General features: G+C 37.8%; 1 protein-coding gene across 2 annotated transcripts in view; it reads left to right on the top strand.

Moving 5' to 3' along the window:
• Nucleotides 1-18,232, top strand: part of LOC134651122 (cell adhesion molecule Dscam2-like) — a 76,112-nt gene extending 57,880 nt beyond the window's left edge. Inside the window, exons 21-34 of one of the 2 annotated variants that reach the window (XM_063506132.1) lie at nt 1,389-1,459; nt 1,759-2,005; nt 3,514-3,695; nt 5,161-5,284; nt 6,128-6,257; nt 6,516-6,700; nt 6,975-7,151; nt 7,246-7,475; nt 7,550-7,862; nt 7,956-8,184; nt 14,053-14,159; nt 16,816-16,953; nt 17,708-17,779; nt 18,081-18,232. In XM_063506132.1, the coding sequence (XP_063362202.1) occupies nt 1,389-1,459; nt 1,759-2,005; nt 3,514-3,695; nt 5,161-5,284; nt 6,128-6,257; nt 6,516-6,700; nt 6,975-7,151; nt 7,246-7,475; nt 7,550-7,862; nt 7,956-8,184; nt 14,053-14,159; nt 16,816-16,953; nt 17,708-17,779; nt 18,081-18,106 (2,231 nt within the window). In that variant the 3' untranslated portion in view covers nt 18,107-18,232. Of the gene's footprint in view, nt 1-1,388; nt 1,460-1,758; nt 2,006-3,513; nt 3,696-5,160; nt 5,285-6,127; nt 6,258-6,515; nt 6,701-6,974; nt 7,152-7,245; nt 7,476-7,549; nt 7,863-7,955; nt 8,185-14,052; nt 14,160-16,815; nt 16,954-17,707; nt 17,792-18,080 lie in introns of both variants that reach the window. The other variant, XM_063506129.1, reaches the window with a different exon arrangement.
• Nucleotides 18,233-18,440: the final 208 nt, after the last annotated feature.

Raw genomic sequence — 18,440 nt, 5'->3', positions numbered from 1 at the left:
ATTTTGACACGGCATTTCGTTAAATGTCCATTTTCTTTAATCACTGCAAATTTCTAAGTATAATTAATGAATTATGTGGTCATAATTATGACCAAATTTGTGAAAAGCTCTTTTTGAATGAACGGCGAATCCGTCACAGCTTATAAATTCATGAACAGGCGCTTTATTGCCTGAAAATTGACTAAAATATCGAGCCGACTTTGATGTATGTAGTGGATCTCTATATAAAATAATAAATGTTTTCAAAACATAGATATTTTATGATTGTTATTTTATACATTTATATACATACAAATGCAAATATGTACCAACAAGGTGTAGTCCGTACAAAGTTAACACAAAGTTGGTTGATAGGCACATTTTCTGTCCGGATTTCTTCAGGTGAAAAGTGTATTTTGCATTGGTTGATTTGCCGTTAAAAGTAACGAAAATACTAAGTACAGATGTAGTGAATAATCCTTTTCCATCGTAATTTCTCGGAAACGTTCGTATTTGTCATGCTACATCAGTCAGCCTCAGTACCTTTGGTACTGTGATAGACTGAAATAATGGAGGGAAGATATGACACGAACGACTGATGACACGTTTGTACGTTTCCGTGAAAATATGATAAGAAAGGAGTATTCACTACATCTGTACGTTAGGTGCTTTTAGGCAAGCAATGCATAAGTACTATCTCTGGGTAATATAATATCTAATATCTGAGATGTAACAAACAAGTTTACATTTAGCCTAACGTAACCTATGTGTAGCTAGTTATACCTTAGAACTCGTGTATAAATGATATAATAACAATTAATACACGTGCGTAAACATAATGCGCATAATTACCCTGTAACCTGTCCAAATATACCGTAAAATGGGGTGAGTAGGTTTCGCGGGGAGAGGTGGGTTATGAATGGGGAGAGAAGGTTTGAGAGGGGGGTGAGAAGGGATTTTAAGGCTACTGCTACAAAAATAATGTATTCCAATTTAAAATGGAGCTATAGTAATACGCATAATAAAAAAAAATCGATCCTACATTCTTCCAAAATCACCTTTGTATGAAAAGCCCTCTCACCCCAAATACGAGGCACTACGGGGTGAGGTGGGTTTTCCTCTTTATCGTCAAAGTTATGAAATGGAACTACCCAAAATAAGATAAAAACTAAAATACAAACGTCCGGAACACTTATTATATAGGTACACCATTCAGTTTGCATATGTAAAAATAAAATGTTATCGAGGTTTGAATGTCAGTTTTGCGCCTACTCACCCCATTTTACGGTAACTTAACATTCCCAGAATTCTCTTAGTTAAAATACCCTTGTAGGTATGTATGTAAGTAATATATAACGACCTGAAAGCGTAGGCATTAACATGACGCGGTGTTTTGTTGATTGTTGTAGCTCCCGGCGGCGCACCGCGAGAGATCACCGTGCGGGCACTCAGAGCGAGGGAACTACACATCACTTGGCAGGTAATCTTCACAATCGGGTACCCGTATTTACAGGTATTACTAGAGCTTTTAGTGACTCACGTTTCTAAGCTGTTAATAGAACTCTCAGTGGCCGAAAGCAACTGAAGACTGATACTAACTGACCTCCATTTTTTTATACAAAGTCGCGCAAACGCATAACAAAAAGGTTTTTGTAGTTTGTGTCATTTTATTACCTCTGTCTTATGTCATATCTTTTTGTTCACTTAGGCATTTCCTTATTTATAAACGAAAGTGTCTCAGGGGCTACGCTGCTTTATATATAGTTTTTTTGGTATCAGCCGCCACCTAGAGAATCATGGCATGGCACGCTACTGGGCTACACGATCCGCTGGTGGGTTTCTGAAGAAGGAAAAGGAACGTTGAATGACAGCCCCGGTTCCGAAAGCGGCGCGAGTGCGGACGCAACTAGTACGACTCTGCGAGGACTGAAGGCCGCTACTCGTTATGGGGTCACAGTGAGGGCCTATAATGCGGCAGGGACTGGGCCCGTATCGCCACCGCACTATCGACATACGTTAGAATCGCGTAAGTATAACGCTAATTGATGCTACCTTCAACATTAGTCCTTATTAATTTCTTCATATTCTAAATTATCTATACATCGTTACTGACTTTACTTGATATTTATGAGTATCTACCGACTTAGGTAGGTAGCTAGTGTTTTCACTACGCTGTCGGGTACAGGTTTATTTTGATAATACCTAGTACTAATTATAATTTTTAGTAACGTGTACACAAAGAGTCTTCGTATACGATGTATGTTAGGTGATATTACGTTGGTCAGGCTCATATAAGAACGAAAAATCTCTTGTTAAATAGCGCAGTCAATTAGTAAAATCCAAATTACACTATTTTAACAGCGGCGAGGCATAACCGCTTCGCTTTTCAAGTTTTGTTTTCAACTTTTGTCATTGCACTCGTGAATAAATCCGCATTGCGCTATCGACAGGAAGCGGCCATCGTAAATTTTCACATCAAAATGCAAAATGGTTTAATTGGACCGTGGCCCCTATATAGGTCAAACGGTTCAGGATAAATTGATGGCACTTGGAAAGCTGACTTTGTTAGCATTTTTGAAGCTGAAAGGTGGCTTTGAATAGGTAGTCGATATTCAAAGTCACCGAAAATACGGTTCAAGAGTTGTAAAGTTGTAGAGATAGCACTGCTCTCGTAGGCGAATCGCTAACTTTTTGGCAATAAAGTTAACTAAGTCCTAAGTGGACAAATATTGTTTGCGCAATCATGAAGAACATCAAAGTGAAAATATTACAGAAGACAATATTAAACGAGACTGGGAAAGTATGTAAGATACTTTGTAAATTATGACAAACAATTTCAATTTTCTTTACCGATCTATACAGATGTTACTTAAAACAATGTAATGTAAAGTCTGAATTATTAGTCAAAGACAGTCCCTTTGTCTTACGTTTTCCATTGTTAAAGTGCTTCTTGTAAACTAAATTGTATGAAAATACTAATTTAACATTTATTTATAAATGACTAAATATTGCGACTTTTGTTGGCAAATACAATACAGTAACGCTATCTGGACCACGAGAATTAAAAGTTTTGAGTCCAAATATATACAATTGTTAGTTAGAATAACCATTTCATATCGTTGAAGATATTAAAATTTAATATCTTCAACGATGGTATATTTAATATACCAACGATCGCTGTGGTACAAAATAAAATCGTATTTGTATCTGATACGTAGCCCAGACGAGAGGGTATCTATTAAACAATATATAGCTTGCTTATTTTAAGCAAATAAAAGTTAATGTCTCCGTTCTGTATAACTTGAGTTATAAAACCAGAATCCTTTAAATGGCAATCGGTATCGCTCTGAGAATTGAAGACCTTTGCTCTGAGAAGTCGAGTCCGTTCGGGCGGAAGCTTCTTAAGTGCCAACCGCGTTTAGAGCAGTGAAAATCTGTAAGAAATACAAAACTGTATTTGTATGGCTAATAATTTTACGATTTTAATGCTTGTTAAAAATTTAAAAATCATTTATTTTTTGTTTAAATACGTAGCTCCGACGGGCGGTCCTGAAGGGCTGAGCTGTAAATCAAGTGGACCGACATCGTTACGGGCAGCGTGGCGGCCGCCTGCAGTAGATGCCAGAGGTGGCATTATTACCCACTACACACTGCAATTCACAAGATATGATGCTGACCCTTTGCTGCCGACTCAAGACGCGTATTTACGAGTTCAGGTAAGGTTTGCAATAATATCTTGTTATTTTTTATGACCATCACTAGCCAGTACCTACTTTAACGTATGGAGTTCTTAAATGTTGAATATCTTAATCTTAAAAATTTACGGAACTCTTTAGCGTGAAGATCCTACCGACTGCGCCATGTTAATGTACTTGGGAAGCGACAATCAAACACCAGTTTCAGAGCAAGACTAAGCTTCATTTATTGTACGCTTACCCACAACATGCACGAATGTACATTAAGCAAAGTACCTAGAGAGTGCGGTGCGGTTGTGATATATCACTCACTTCCCTGTAGGTGAGTAGGTCAGGCGTATAAGGAAACTTAGTATTTTGTTAAAAAACCAATGAATACTTTGCAGAAGTTGTTAGCCTTCGTCGTTTTGTATGGTTAACTACCGACTAACGGCTGTCCAACTTTTCCAACTCTACCAGCTTTAATATCTTGTGGCGTCTCCTCCAGCTGTCAGTCACTGTCGACGACTTGTCACGTGATTCTAACAGATGGCGTTAGTGAGGTAGAAACCTACATCGCACTTACGGAGTTTCAAATGTCACTTACTATATATACTCCTTCTGACTATCTCTCATTGGACTTCGGTCCCCAGGCATAACACTCGCCTGAAGAGAGTACTCTCTATTGCCCTCTCTCTACCTTCACTAAACTGGTGACCTACCGACATTGGACAGACATGAAGACCTCAAGATCCTGATGACGCCGCCTTGCAGCAAAAACCAATTCCTCTCCTTGAGTGTGCCACCTAGCATGCCTCTGTACAGTCCTGTACATATGTATATATCCTGTAAAATATTTTGTAAATATTCATGCCTGGTACCTCAGCTTCTCTATCTCTCTCTCTCTCTGCTTGCCGCTCTGGCTCTGAGCAACTGCGCTCGTTACACTGGATCTGAGCAGTTCCGCTCGCCTGTGACTCTGAGCATCTTCGCTCGCCACACTGATGGCTCGAGCACACCTGGTTTCGCTGCACGTTTCATACGTCGTCGCTGACCCCTCCGCTCAAAGGGGGGCTGATGTGGCGTCTCCTCCAGCTGTTACTGTCGACGACTTGCCTCATGATTCTAACAGATGACGTTAGTGAGGTAGAAACCTACATCGCACTTACGGAGTTTCAAATGTCACTTACTATACCGAAGTCCACTGAGAGATAGTCAGAAGGAGTATACTCCTTCTGACTATCTCTCAGTGGACTTCGGTCCCCAGGCATAACACTCGCCTGGAGAGAGTACTCTCTATTGCCCTCTCTCTACCTTCACTAAAACTGGTGACCCCGACGTGACGTGACAGGTCAATTGAAACGGCAGTTGCCAATCAAATTAAAATTACCTACAGGTTCTATGATTAAATTCACTAAACTATCACCTGTCCCGTAAAAGTTTTGGTATTGCGTTAGCATTTCTTATTTCTACCTTATTTATGCAAGGATTTTATTTGTTATAAAAGGGTGAAGAAGCTACAATATCCCGACTGACACCATACGCCGAGTACGAGATAAGGGTGCGTGCACACAACGCGGCGGGCGACGGACCCCTGTCAGCGCCGCAAGTGTGCAGGACAGACGAAGATGGTAACTAATTAGTCGACACTTAACTACTGTCACGTAAAATAGGGTGTTTGTTTCTAATTGCCCTGCTAAATATCAAACAATTTCTATAAACATACTATTTGATACGATGTAGTTCAATAACGGATAATTGAAAATAATACATTATACAGGATGTTAACAATAGCAGGAGCAATAAATTAAACTGTAGGCTGTACTCCGCAAACTCAATTTGTTCAGCAACTTTTGAAAATAACTCATGTTTTGATTTTGATTACACTTTAAAGTTTATTCTAAGACGCAATGTATTGCAAATTTTGTTATGTTTAAAGCGTGACAAGCAACGTCAAACACACTGATGTCAGCGTACATTGAAGGCAATATTTATTTTGTATGAAAAAGAGGAAGTCTAAAGGATTCATAATTTTGAAAAGTTACTGAACAAATGTTGGTCAGGTTGAGGAGGACAGCCTTTAGTTTAATTTGTTGCTCCTGTTACAGGAAGCACCCTGTATAAAAAAGGTAATATCATAAAAAAATATATAATGAAGAAACATTCCGTAAAAATCCTGATAACAAAAAGTTGTGCTTGTGTCCTGCTTAGGCTATTCAAAATAATGGTAAAATAAAAAGCTGACAATAAAAAGAAGTAATTTAAAATCCGACTGCAATATAATATAATAAAGTGTAATAAGAGACGGATCGAGATAGATTACATTTTAGGAGAGACAAACAAACGTTAATAACCTTTTTTTAAAAAAAATACCGTCAATCTATTCGATCCAGTTCCAACTGTAATCGGAAATAAGATTTCCAAGAATGTAGAGCGTGCCCGCGAGCTTGTGATGCAAAATTAAATTGTTTCAGTGCCAAGTGCTCCTGGTGGCATGAAGCTGATAGCTTTGGCCGAGCGGTCACTGAGGGCATCCTGGCTTCCACCCCCAGAGCCCAACGGAAGACTGACACAGTACACACTGTACGTGAAGGACTTGTCAGGGTTAGTAAACATCTGATCTTATGGTGTTGGCCCTTTCCTTCCTCAGTATTATTATAATTAGTCCATGAACTGTATTTAAATAATATAAGTGTCATTACGTTTGGACCATGAGCCTCTCAAGCCTCTGGCTATTAATCTAAATTAAGAGCCGAATAAGTAACCGTTAACGAGCGATATAAACTTTTAGTTAAAACAATGATAATTACCATAATTCTCTATTTTCTGATCGTACAAGTATATTAGGATACTTATCTACAGATCGCAGGAGCCAAACGCCACGAGAGTGAACGCATGCACCGAGGGCGAGGGTGTATACACAGAATGCATGAGGACCCTCCGAGGTCTTCGCGCCGGCCGAACGTACGAAGCATGGGTCCGCGCTGCCACCAGCGCAGGCGAGGGACCGCCTTCCACCACCGTCGCCTGTCAGACCAGTGCCTTAGGTAAGTAGACGCACCGAGAGCAAATATTTTACGATACACTCCGGCTAAGACGAGGCAAGTCTTTAAGCGACGTGGCTTGTGAGACCAATGCTTTAGATAAGAACGATGCTAAGCAAAACATATTTATACGATTTTTCTTAGTGATTTCACGGGAGTATTTATTTAAATTATTTCCTACTTGGCTTCCTAATTTAATGTAGTCCCTAGTTTCAGCGTTATTTACATTAATTTTGAGAGTGACTGGACCCTGATCTTTAATGTTTTTCTCCTATAGCTCCTGCCCGGATTTCTTCCTTCGGCGATGTAGCTGTTGGAGCTGCTGGCGGATCCTTATCAATAAAATGCGTTGTTGGAGGGACCCCACCACCAATTAAACGATGGCTAAGAGGCGGCAGTCCTTTGCACCCACGATCGCCGTTCCATCTGGATGGAGATGCTCTTCTGATTAGAGGTATTTTATAATAAGTCGCCTTTGTCACAAATGCTGCGCCAGTATTTTAATACGTTACCCAATTAAATTGAGTACTAATTAGTTTTCTTCCCAGGCTTGGAACTATCTCACGCCGATAACTACACTTGCGTTGCCGAAAACCCACACGGTTCTGACTCAGCTACGTGGAGAGTTGTAGTGCTACGGCCGCCGGCACCTCCAGCTCTAGCATTACTTGAAGCTCGTTCAAGGGAACTAGAGCTTGATATGCGACCAGCCCCAAGAGCTCCTGGGCATGCACTGCCTAAATCTTATTCTTTACACTGGCGGCTTGCTGCTCCTGAGGTAGCCCTTGTATTTTTAATTGTACTTATATCAGAGTGGATGGAAACTATCACTATAACAATCATTTATTTTAGGGAGAATGGAGGATATTAGCCGCCAGCCCTGGTCCAGTGACGTTGCCAAACCTTCGATGTGGCTCAGCTTACAGGGCTTATGGGTCCGCAGGCGGACCACCCGGTACAGAGATAGCGGTTCGTACCACCGGAGGGCCACCGGTTGCGCCTCCTGACTCGAGGTGGATTAGAGTGAACTCCACACACGCAAGGTTCGATACAAGCAGTTGGACGGACGGGGGATGCGGGCCCGTGGCGTTAAAGTTGGAGTGGGCTGGATCAGGCGTGGCTGGTGCAAGAGACGTGCCAGTTGGAGGTGAAGTTATTCTGGGCGGTAAGTACTTTATGAAGAATTTTGTCATGTAACTACAGATAATTTTACGCAATGTATATTTCTAGCAGGTATGACACTTGCTTGTTATCGTAGGTTTAACGCCTGGCTCGAGATACCGCGTGGCAGCTCGCGCGTCAAACGAAGCGGGCTGGACGCGGGAGGTGTACGAGTTTACCACGACTCCGGCCGAGGGCGGCTACGCGGAGGAGGTGGACGCGCCGTTCCCGGCCACGGCGGGAGAACTGGCTTTATTATTAGCGCTCTGTGCGGCCCTGTCGCTAGCTGCGTTGACCATTTTAGCTATTCTTTTGAGACGGAAAAGGTACGTATTTTTAATAGGAATCTATATATTTTTTTTATTCGATAAGTACTAATAGTCGATGTAAGGTAAGAAGTTCATTTATACAATTATGAATTGATCATATATAAGTATACTTATGCATATTATAAACTAGTCTTATAACTCCGACATGTCGTCACATGCTGTGTATAAAGTAACACTCAAACTGACTTTTCTGTTTTGTTTTATTTAAGTAAATGGCAAGGTCATTAATTCGAATGTAATTTGAATATCTGCGTAAATCATATAAGTACATACCTCTATATTTCACAACTGCAGAGATTATTTAACTCGGTTATTTATTTTCTAACAATCAGTTTCACCAATAATACGCGTTATACATATCATTATCGTGTACGAAAAACGTAACATAAGATTGATACGTTCTTAGTGTTCTTACGACCCGAGCGCAATAGAATTCAAGACTTCAGTCAGCCAAATCCTGAAGTGCATTCACCTGCAATTAAGGTTGAGCTGAAACGTGAAAAAATATTTAAATACCTACCTCGGATCGTTAGGTCTGTGATCTGTGAACGAGTTGCTGACACGCGGCCTCTTTGTCGACAATTAAGCGTAGACCCATCGACCCTTTTCACGGCTGTCGTGCTAACGACGTATGACACGAGTTTTAATATCGCCTGTCCTCCAGCAGGAAATATTAAAGTAATAACGCCACCGCTATGGATCCCGCCGTATTTTTGGATAATGTACGACTTTAGAGAAAAATGTGATTTTGTTCCTGGGAATAGAAGGGTTCTTTGACTTTGGTGCAATTTATTGCTTAGCGGCAGCAACTGTCTAGTTGATTATACCGTTGTACCTACCTGTATTGTCTGCTGATAAAGTTTAAAAATATCTAGTAGGCTTATAATAAAGGTTTTACTTTTTTAGGGAAGAAAAATAAAATGATTAATCTCATTTCATATTGGGTTGAATTAATTTTAAAATGGCATAGCGTGTAAATATAAACAAAATGTTCAAACCATACAGGTTAAAAATAAAATGTATTATAGGGTCTCTGATTAACATGTTTTTTTACATAATAAAACAATGAATGATGCGAAATATAATTAATAAACGATTTCTAACTAGACACTAAATACGTGTAGATACTTCTCATATATGTCTGATATTTGTTACTAAAACCAGGTTTCAAAAACATAGTAATGAAAATTAAGTATGAAGTAGCATATTTAATTGATAAAAAGTATACTATGTACCAATATAACTATGCACATATACAAAACTAAATATAACTACAAATAAAAATACAAATGTAGTTTTGTTTTCTCATCAAATACATTCAACAAGATTCAACGTCATATAAAACCCATCCGTTTTCTCTTACGTAAGGGTAGTAAGATGTAAAATATACTCCCTAGTGGAAAAATAGCGAAGTTAACCGAGCTACAGGAGCGAGTCGCTATCACAAATAATTTATGGTTGGGTGCGAACACTCCACGGAAGAGACTCTACTTGTTTATTTTTATGTTTCACACTCTATAAAGTACCTACCAGAGAGTTTGGTTTTTAAAATACAATATGTTTACAATACAATATGTCTTCAATATGTTTTGTTACTCAATAATGAAGCTTTTTTAAGTAATTTATTTTTAACTTGAATATCGTAGTATTTAATAAGTTTTTGACAAAAATTTCATTTTTGGTACAAGCTTTTATCGCTGACTGTACTTTTCTTACGACAGACAACTAATACTCATCGAGACAATTCTAAAAAACCCTAACACAATTAGGTTGCGTTGTTTCATCACAGAGTTCCTATGGCCACCTCCTGTCTCCATCATCAGATCAGCTCCATGGTACCATAATATTGCATTGTCATCCGACTTACATGTGTATGCAAAATTTCAGCTCAATCGGAAACCGGGAAGTGGCTCAAATTTAACTTGCAAGATTCCATTACATAGTTACATACAGGTCGACCTAATAAAAGCTTGTTAATAAAAAGCGGCCAAGTGCGAGTCGGACTCGCCCATGAAGGGTTCCGTATTTAGGCGATTTATGACGTATAAAAAAAAACTACTTACTAGATCTCGTTCAAACCAATTTTCGGTGGAAGTTTACATGGTAATGTACATCATATATTTTTTTTAGTTTTATCATTCTCTTATTTTAGAAGTTACAGGGGGGGGGGGGACACACATTTTACCACTTTGGAAGTGTCTCTCGCGCAAACTATTCAGTTTAGAAAAAAATGATATTAGAAACCTCAATATCATTTTTGAAGACCTATCCATAGATACCCCACACGTATGGGTTTGATGAAAAAAAAAATTTTGAGTTTCAGTTCGAAGTATGGGGAACCCCAAAAATTTATTGTTTTTTTTCTATTTTTGTGTGAAAATCTTAATGCGGTTCACAGAATACATCTACTTACCAAGTTTCAACAGTATAGTTCTTATAGTTTCGGAGAAAAGTGGCTGTGACATACGGACGGACAGACGGACAGACGGACAGACGGACAGACGGACGGACAGACAGACATGACGAATCTATAAGGGTTCCGTTTTTTGCCATTTGGCTACGGAACCCTAAAAAGGACGTAGTTGTAATTATTAAATATTTCTCTATGAGTCTAAATTTATCAAACTATATCTTAAATAAACCCTTCCTAGTGAAATTAATCACAATTACAATGAAAGTAAGTAAAGCTAATTGCTTTATGCCTATATCAAAATCTGTTATTCAGCAGTGATATGGTCTCCTACAATACAAACCAAAAGTAAAGTTAAGGATCTTAAATTAAAATGCGACCAAATACTTACAAAAATAAATAAATATATACTCGATCTTTCTCTTACAGGATGAAAAATCGAAGTTTATAAACTAAACTATACCAAACTGTACAATATATATACTTGCTTATTTACATGTAATTAAACAGCAAATACAAAAGTGTGTTTTATAATTGAAGTTAAACAGAAATAATTAAATATGAAGTTCTGCGTTCATTCTTTTCACCCGTCTCAAAGCTTCATAAAATGAATACAGAAAACGACTTTATCAAATTAGAACAGTTTTCATATTTAGCCTTTTAAAAACTCGTGCTTTTTGAAATTCCCGCGTTATTTTAAATTAAGTTTGTATTTAGATAGAAAACTAAACACAGGCAGTGGTATTTATTCGACATATGTACCTACTTGAAAAGTATGGAATAGTATAAGTACACTTTTTTACCATTTACAATTCCATTTCAATCAATAATTTATTTCAGACATAAGCCCATAAATGATTTGTTAGTAATACAATAAAATTCATATTAATATGCTAATGTTAGCAAGGAATGGAATTTATAAAAGAGACCCATTAGGGAATTAATTAATTAACAGAAGACTATAAGTTTAAATAAAATGAGCTTTGAATTAATCTGTCTAAATTAGTGAATACTTCATGTGCTTCTAACAAATAATATAACTATAGTAGTGTAACTGACATACACAAAACAGATTTTTAATTTTTGACTGACTTGTAGGTATATTATTAATGCATAATATATTATCAGTGATCGGAATTAGGTGCAATATTTATTTGTATTTGTATTTATTTATTGCAATTCACATGTACATTACAGGTTTTCCAAGTACTTAAGAGTATAGGTAGGTACACAAATGACACATGAAACCCTGATGGGCGCAGCAATCAGGTAGATATGTAAACAATACTAGTCGTTTCGAGCATAATTTCATCAATTGCAGGGTGGTTGAATAGTAAATATTCTAGAATTATACAAATAAGTAGGTATGTAAATTTTTCTTTCGCACCGAGACCGTGGTACACAACAAGTACGATTATGTAAAATGGATCAGCTATATTTACTCGCAAGTAGGTATTAGACCAGCGTACCTAATATTTATTTGCTGTTTACTCATTTTCATTAAAATACTCCTGTAAGCTGTAATGACATTTTTTGATTAAGTATTGTTTTAAAGTTTTATTAAATATTTTTTCCAATTCGATGTCTTTTATTTCGTTAGGTAAATTGTTATAAATTTTTATAGCCATATTTTGTGGGCTTGTGCTATGTAGTTTCAGAGTTGAGTTTGTCTGTATAAGGTTATTTTTATATCTCGATTCGTATCGTCTAGGTTGGTCAGCAATTTTTTTAAATAGAGCGGGGTATTTACGTACAAATTTGCAAATTTCAAAGATATAAATTGAAGTTAAGGTTAAGAGTTTAAATTTTATGAAGTAGGGTTGGCAACTGTCAGGGCAATAGATATTTGCTAATATTCTTACGCATGTTTTTTGGAGAATAAACAACTCGTTTGCATCTGTGCTATTCCCCCATAGGATGATAGAATATTTTAACCATGAATAGGCGTACGCGTAGTAAGCTGCAAGGGCAGATTTTAGGTCAGTGGTTTTTAGGGTTCCGTAGCCAAATGGCAAAAAACGGAACCCTTATAGATTCGTCATGTCTGTCTGTCTGTCCGTCTGTCCGTCTGTCCGTCTGTCTGTCCGTCCGTATGTCACAGCCACTTTTCTCCGAAACTATAAGAACTATACTGTTGAAACTTGGTAAGTAGATGTATTCTGTGAACCGCATTAAGATTTTCATACAAAAATAGAAAAAAAACAATAAACTTTTGGGGTTCCCCATACTTTGAACTGAAACTCAAAAATTTTTTTTTCATCAAACCCATACGTGTGGGGTATCTATGGATAGGTCTTCAAAAATGATATTGAGGTTTCTAATATCATTTTTTTCTAAACTGAATAGTTTGCGCGAGAGACACTTCCAAAGTGGTAAAATGTGTGTCCCCCCCCCTGTAACTTCTAAAATAAGAGAATGATAAAACTAAAAAAAATATATGATGTACATTACCATGTAAACTTCCACCGAAAATTGGTTTGAACGAGATCTAGTAAGTAGTTTTTTTTTTATACGTCTTAAATCGCCTAAATACGGAACCCTTCATGGGCGAGTCCGACTCGCACTTGGCCGCTTTTTTTTAGTTCTCTTAATGCATAGGTGAATTTAGACATTTTATTTGCAATCTTTTTTACGTGCGCTTTCCAATTTATATTGGAGTCGATATCCAAGCCAAGAAGTGTAAAGCTATCAACGCATTCTAGTTTTATGTTATTGTATGAGAAGTCTATTTGTAACGGGGTTTTTTGGTAGGGCCTAAATTGCATTAACTTAGTCTTTGAAAAATTTATTTCTAAGTTATGATCGTTCATCCAGTGAGTTATATTTGTCAATATGTTTTTTAGATTTTCGTTAAGATTTTGGTCATTTAGGCATGATGTGAGCACGGAAATATCGTCAGCGAATAGTACGCAATTTTGATTTATTATTTTTGGGAGGTCGTTTATATAAATCAAAAATAGCAAACATCCGACGACACTTCCTTGAGGGATGGAATTCTGTACGTGTTGCACATCAGATTTGACGTAATTTATACTACCGGTTTTGTAATCGATACTTTGTAGTTCCACGTATTGTATTCGATTTTCTAGATAAGAGGTAAACCATTTATGGGTTATTCCTCTCACGCCGATCCCGTATAATTTTTGTAGAAGTATTTGATATTGAACTTTGTCATAGGCTTTGGACATGTCTAATAGAATTCCAATGGCATAATGTTTACTATTAAGTATATCTAGTAATATACAACCGGGTAGATTTTTTTTTCTTGAATACCGGGTAGGTACAGTACAGTAGGCACGGTACGATCTCGTAATTACCGTGCCAAATCTGCATTTTTTGACCTAAGGAACAACTGTGCCAAGCGGCATCATCGCCTGAGACAAAAGTGCATACTTCTCCATACATTTCTGAACTTACTGTACCTATAATAGTAAACATTATTTGTTTCTGTACAGAAGTGACGGCGGCGTACCGCGCGTGACCACGAGCGCCGAGAAACCGACTTGCGGCACGTACCGAGCGCCCCCGCACCAAACGCCGAAACTACCGCCCGACCCACCAGGTGAACACTAAGAGTGGTAGATGTAGACGTACAAATTATGCTTACCCACTGTCATAGTTATTGACGAAATTTCATATCGTATCGGCTTTAGCCTGTAACAAATGATTATTTCACACTTAATAAACCTCTCGTTAATTTTTGTTTTTAAACATTATACGGTGGAACCGATAAACTAATCTCAGGATTGGTGGATGCTGGATGAAATTTATGATATTTAAACTTTGCGTTTTGCTTGAATAGTTGTTCCATTAAATGTCCATAATGTTCCATCTACTAAGCATGTTAGCAGAACGCGATACCACATTTCTTGTAACTGTACCACTACTGTTCTTTGAACAACATGAACATAAGAACAACAAAAAAAGGTTGCTTTTTTTACGGTTTTTAGGTACTGTACCGCTTCTATGGTTAGGGTGGTAAAATCCTTCACGAGCCCATGGTATTTGGTTAGAGGACAGTCAAATATCGTGTGGTGTACGATCTGCTCGGCTGCTCAAGTTACAAAAAAAGTTGATACACCATCATTATATTGTTATCTCTGTTAAGTAAATACCATGACCCCCAATTAATAAGCACTCACGTAGGTTAAACCTCAACTTAGGTCTGTGAAATATAGCAACACTAATCTCTCGTGTCTATATATCTAACAGTGAACGTAAATTTAGTTTTGGCAAACGCCGAAGTTCGTGTGAGCGTTAAATAAATAAGCATACATACGCTCGGCGCCTAAGCCTCGTTTGACCCGTTAGCCTGGATCACCTTTCACTAGACCCCCTTTATGAGACTTACATCATCACCACTGTTATACTTAGGCTGGGCGTCCCTACAGTTCCTCGAATAATGATAGAAATAGAGATAGACGTTCTTCGTATTTCGACCACTTCAGAACCGGTAGCCTAAAATTAATAATATTAATTCAAAATATCATATTATGATGTTTTCTTACACCACAGCAAGCAATACGCCACAAGCGCTTAATCTTTTTACATTTATTTTTGCTGCATTTCATCTTTTTTTGCTGTATCTAGGGATGAATTGTGATCTGTCCCCGTTATAAACATCCTCGCTTTATGAATGGGGTCTCAGCTCTATACGGGGTTATTTCGCAAATGAAGGGCTATATGACCTTGATTTTAATTACTGTCCCTAAAACTGAGGTTTTATCAGGGGAGTTAATTTAACAACCTTGTTCCCGGGTTTATTTTACGTCTCATATTGTTAGGCTTGCAGCTCAGGGTGCGTAGCCAACGTGCCAATCGTTAACGCTCCGTAGCGAATGGAATGCCACTATCACTGTCGTAAGGGTGCTAGAGAGAGATAACTAAGCTACGCTACGGAGCGTTAACCCATTCAATCACGACACGCTGTCGTTTGGCCTCTAATATGATGCATTTCCACTACATACCGGGAAATCCATGTTATCGGCTACGACGTAGCGCTGCGACTATAGCTCAGCGGTGTTAAAGATTGGCACGTTGGCTTAGCAGCTTAGCACCCAGTTGTTGTAAATGTTCGCGTGGATCAGAGAAAGAGTTTTGTCATTTTATTGCATATAATCATAATGTCTAATAACATTTGTAAGGTAAAAACTAACACGTTACGCGGTGTGCGTAAATATTCATTCACCATTCCAAGCAAAGCCAGAAAATGACATCTACAAAAGCAATTAATATTTGCAGCAAATTAACTATTGTATAAATTGTAGTCGGCGCAGCGAAGATAACAAAAGCGTTTTATGCGATTAAATGCTTCATGAATTATGGTAGCAGAATTGTTTCGAAATAATTGTTTAAAACTGAACTTATCAGACTGATAGTATATTTATGAAAATGTTTTGCTTGGTGCTCTGCGGTGGTTTAAAAATCCGTCGAACTTGGGTATGATGCAAAATGCTGATTCAGCCATTATTTAACTAGGTAGGTATAATTTATAATTTGTATATATTTTGGTGATGCATGAAATTAAAAATTATTGTAAATATACAATGACATAACTAGCATTAGGTAATCGCACTTTTGCATGTTTTAATTTTTTTTAGGTTAGTATTAAGTAGGTATACTAACTTTAATTTCCAAATTGTAATGTATTAATTCTTATTTAGACATTGACGATGCAAAAGCGATCCAACGGATCCTACTTGAATAAAGCGATTTTTATCTTTATCTTTATCTATGGTTGTCGCCTCGTTGATATCGAACGGATTAATTGGGGCGGCGCTGGTCTGGTGCCGGACTTTTTGGCGTGCTCCTTTTATTCTAATTCTGATATAGGCCGTCACATTACTCATTTAGAATAAACGTTATTCAAAATTAAAAATTCATCTTAAACACTACCTACCAAAATCTTTCTGAATCAATAAACAAAATAAGGACCTACCTAGTCAAGCTGTTCAATACTCTCAATTTAGAAATACGCCAGTGATTTACTTATTAACACTGATTTAAACTTTCACGATTTTTACACATTATTAAATTGTACAACGGGCCTTAATCGCGTATCTAAGTTTTAAGATTTACCTTCGACGTTTCGAGGACGGCGTTGTCCCCGTGGTCTCGGAGAAGTGGTCGTAGAGACGTCGGACGTAAATCTTAAAACTTAGATACGCGATTAAGTCCCGTTGTACAATTTAATGATTTACTTATTGTTTGTGAAACAGATGTGTACGAGATAAGTCCATACGCGACATTCGCGGGCCCCGCGGCGAGCGACTCGCGCGCATACACGCTGCAGCTGCGCGCGCTGGCCCGCCACGATGACGACGCCGCGCCGCCCGCGCGGCCGCCATGCTGCGACGGTACGAATTTCTGTTAATGATCGTTTCATCGCTTTGGATCACGGCGACCCTAAAATAAACATTATGGACGTTGTCTGACGTTAGCCTGGATAAACCGAACCTGCTTTATTAATGAGTAGGAATGAGAGAGTGATTTAGGCGAACTTTGAATAATAAGTATTGGAAAGTTGACCGTGAATTTGACGACTGGTCTGGCCTAGTGGGTAGTGACCCTGCTTGTTAAGCCGCGGTCCTGGGTTCGAATCCTAGTAAGGGCATTTATTTGTGTGATTAACACAGATATTTGTTCCTGAGTCTTGGGTGTTTTCTATGTATTTATGTATTTGTATATTATATATATCGTTGTCTGAGTACCCACAACACAAGCCTTCTTGAGCTTACTGTGGGACTTAGTCAATCTGTGTAAGAATGTCCTATAATATTTATTAAAAAAAAAAATGGAAGCTGACAGTTTCAATTACTAAGATACATAATTTTCCCTTTTAAATTGTTTCAAAAGTGTTTGTGGAGGGACTTGGTAAACACCAATGACAATCCGAGTAGGCTGAAAAGGTGGCAAATACTGCGGCTAGACCAGAGGCACTAAGTGGCACTAGAAGATAAATTCTATCAAAGTCAAGAGAGAGTATTTAATGGTATATACCTCTCAATACCCTCAAAAAAGACATAACATCTGATTATGGCTAAAACAGTCAATTGCAGATAAAGTTACAAAAAAAAAGTGTTTGTATTAATGATTCATTATTGTTAACAGAAGAGACATGCGTAGACGCGTGCGAAGTGCAGCGACGGCGCAGGCGCCGCCGCCATTACTGCCCCGATCATGGTAATTATAATGGTAATTATTATTTATCTAACTATATGTTGCGGCCTCTTACCACACCCTTATCCTATGTGATTAGGATGTAAATAAGCGTTGTGTCAGTGTTTCCCTAGGGTGTCTGTAAAATAGTTGATTGAAAAAATAATTTATACTTGAATGGTTAGTACCTAAGCAGTTTTATTGGGAGACCTACTTATTCTAAAATAGACAGTAAATTGACATGGACTAGACACGTTATAATCCCACTTAATGTTTACAAGAATACCTGCCCAATAAAAAATAACTTTGGTGCATTATTTTACAGGTTGTTCACAAGATTCTGGAAGTTGAGAAACGAAGCCAACAACTGCCAAAACGTTTAGTTAAATTATATCTAGTCAGTGTAATTAGTTAATTTGATTAACATATTGATAAGTATGTATACAAAAATTTATACAATAATATTGTCTATTTATATTATGAAGTTTTTCTTTCATCGCTCCCATAAAGCAATTACTGCGATTAAATGCATTTTTATGATATTAAAATATAGGTAAGTACCTAGTCTTAATTTGCATATTTAAGAGCGGTCCGACTGAAGCCTGAGCTACTTCGAGGTGTCTAGTATAAAGAAAGGAGCATAGATGACGATTAATATAGGTAATTGAAATGTACTGTAGCAAAA

Source organism: Cydia amplana, chromosome 9, assembly GCF_948474715.1.
Source record: "Cydia amplana chromosome 9, ilCydAmpl1.1, whole genome shotgun sequence".
Classification (NCBI taxonomy): domain Eukaryota; kingdom Metazoa; phylum Arthropoda; class Insecta; order Lepidoptera; family Tortricidae; genus Cydia; species Cydia amplana.
Note: the sequence above shows the minus strand (reverse complement) of the source record. Positions and strands in the feature narration are given on the sequence as shown.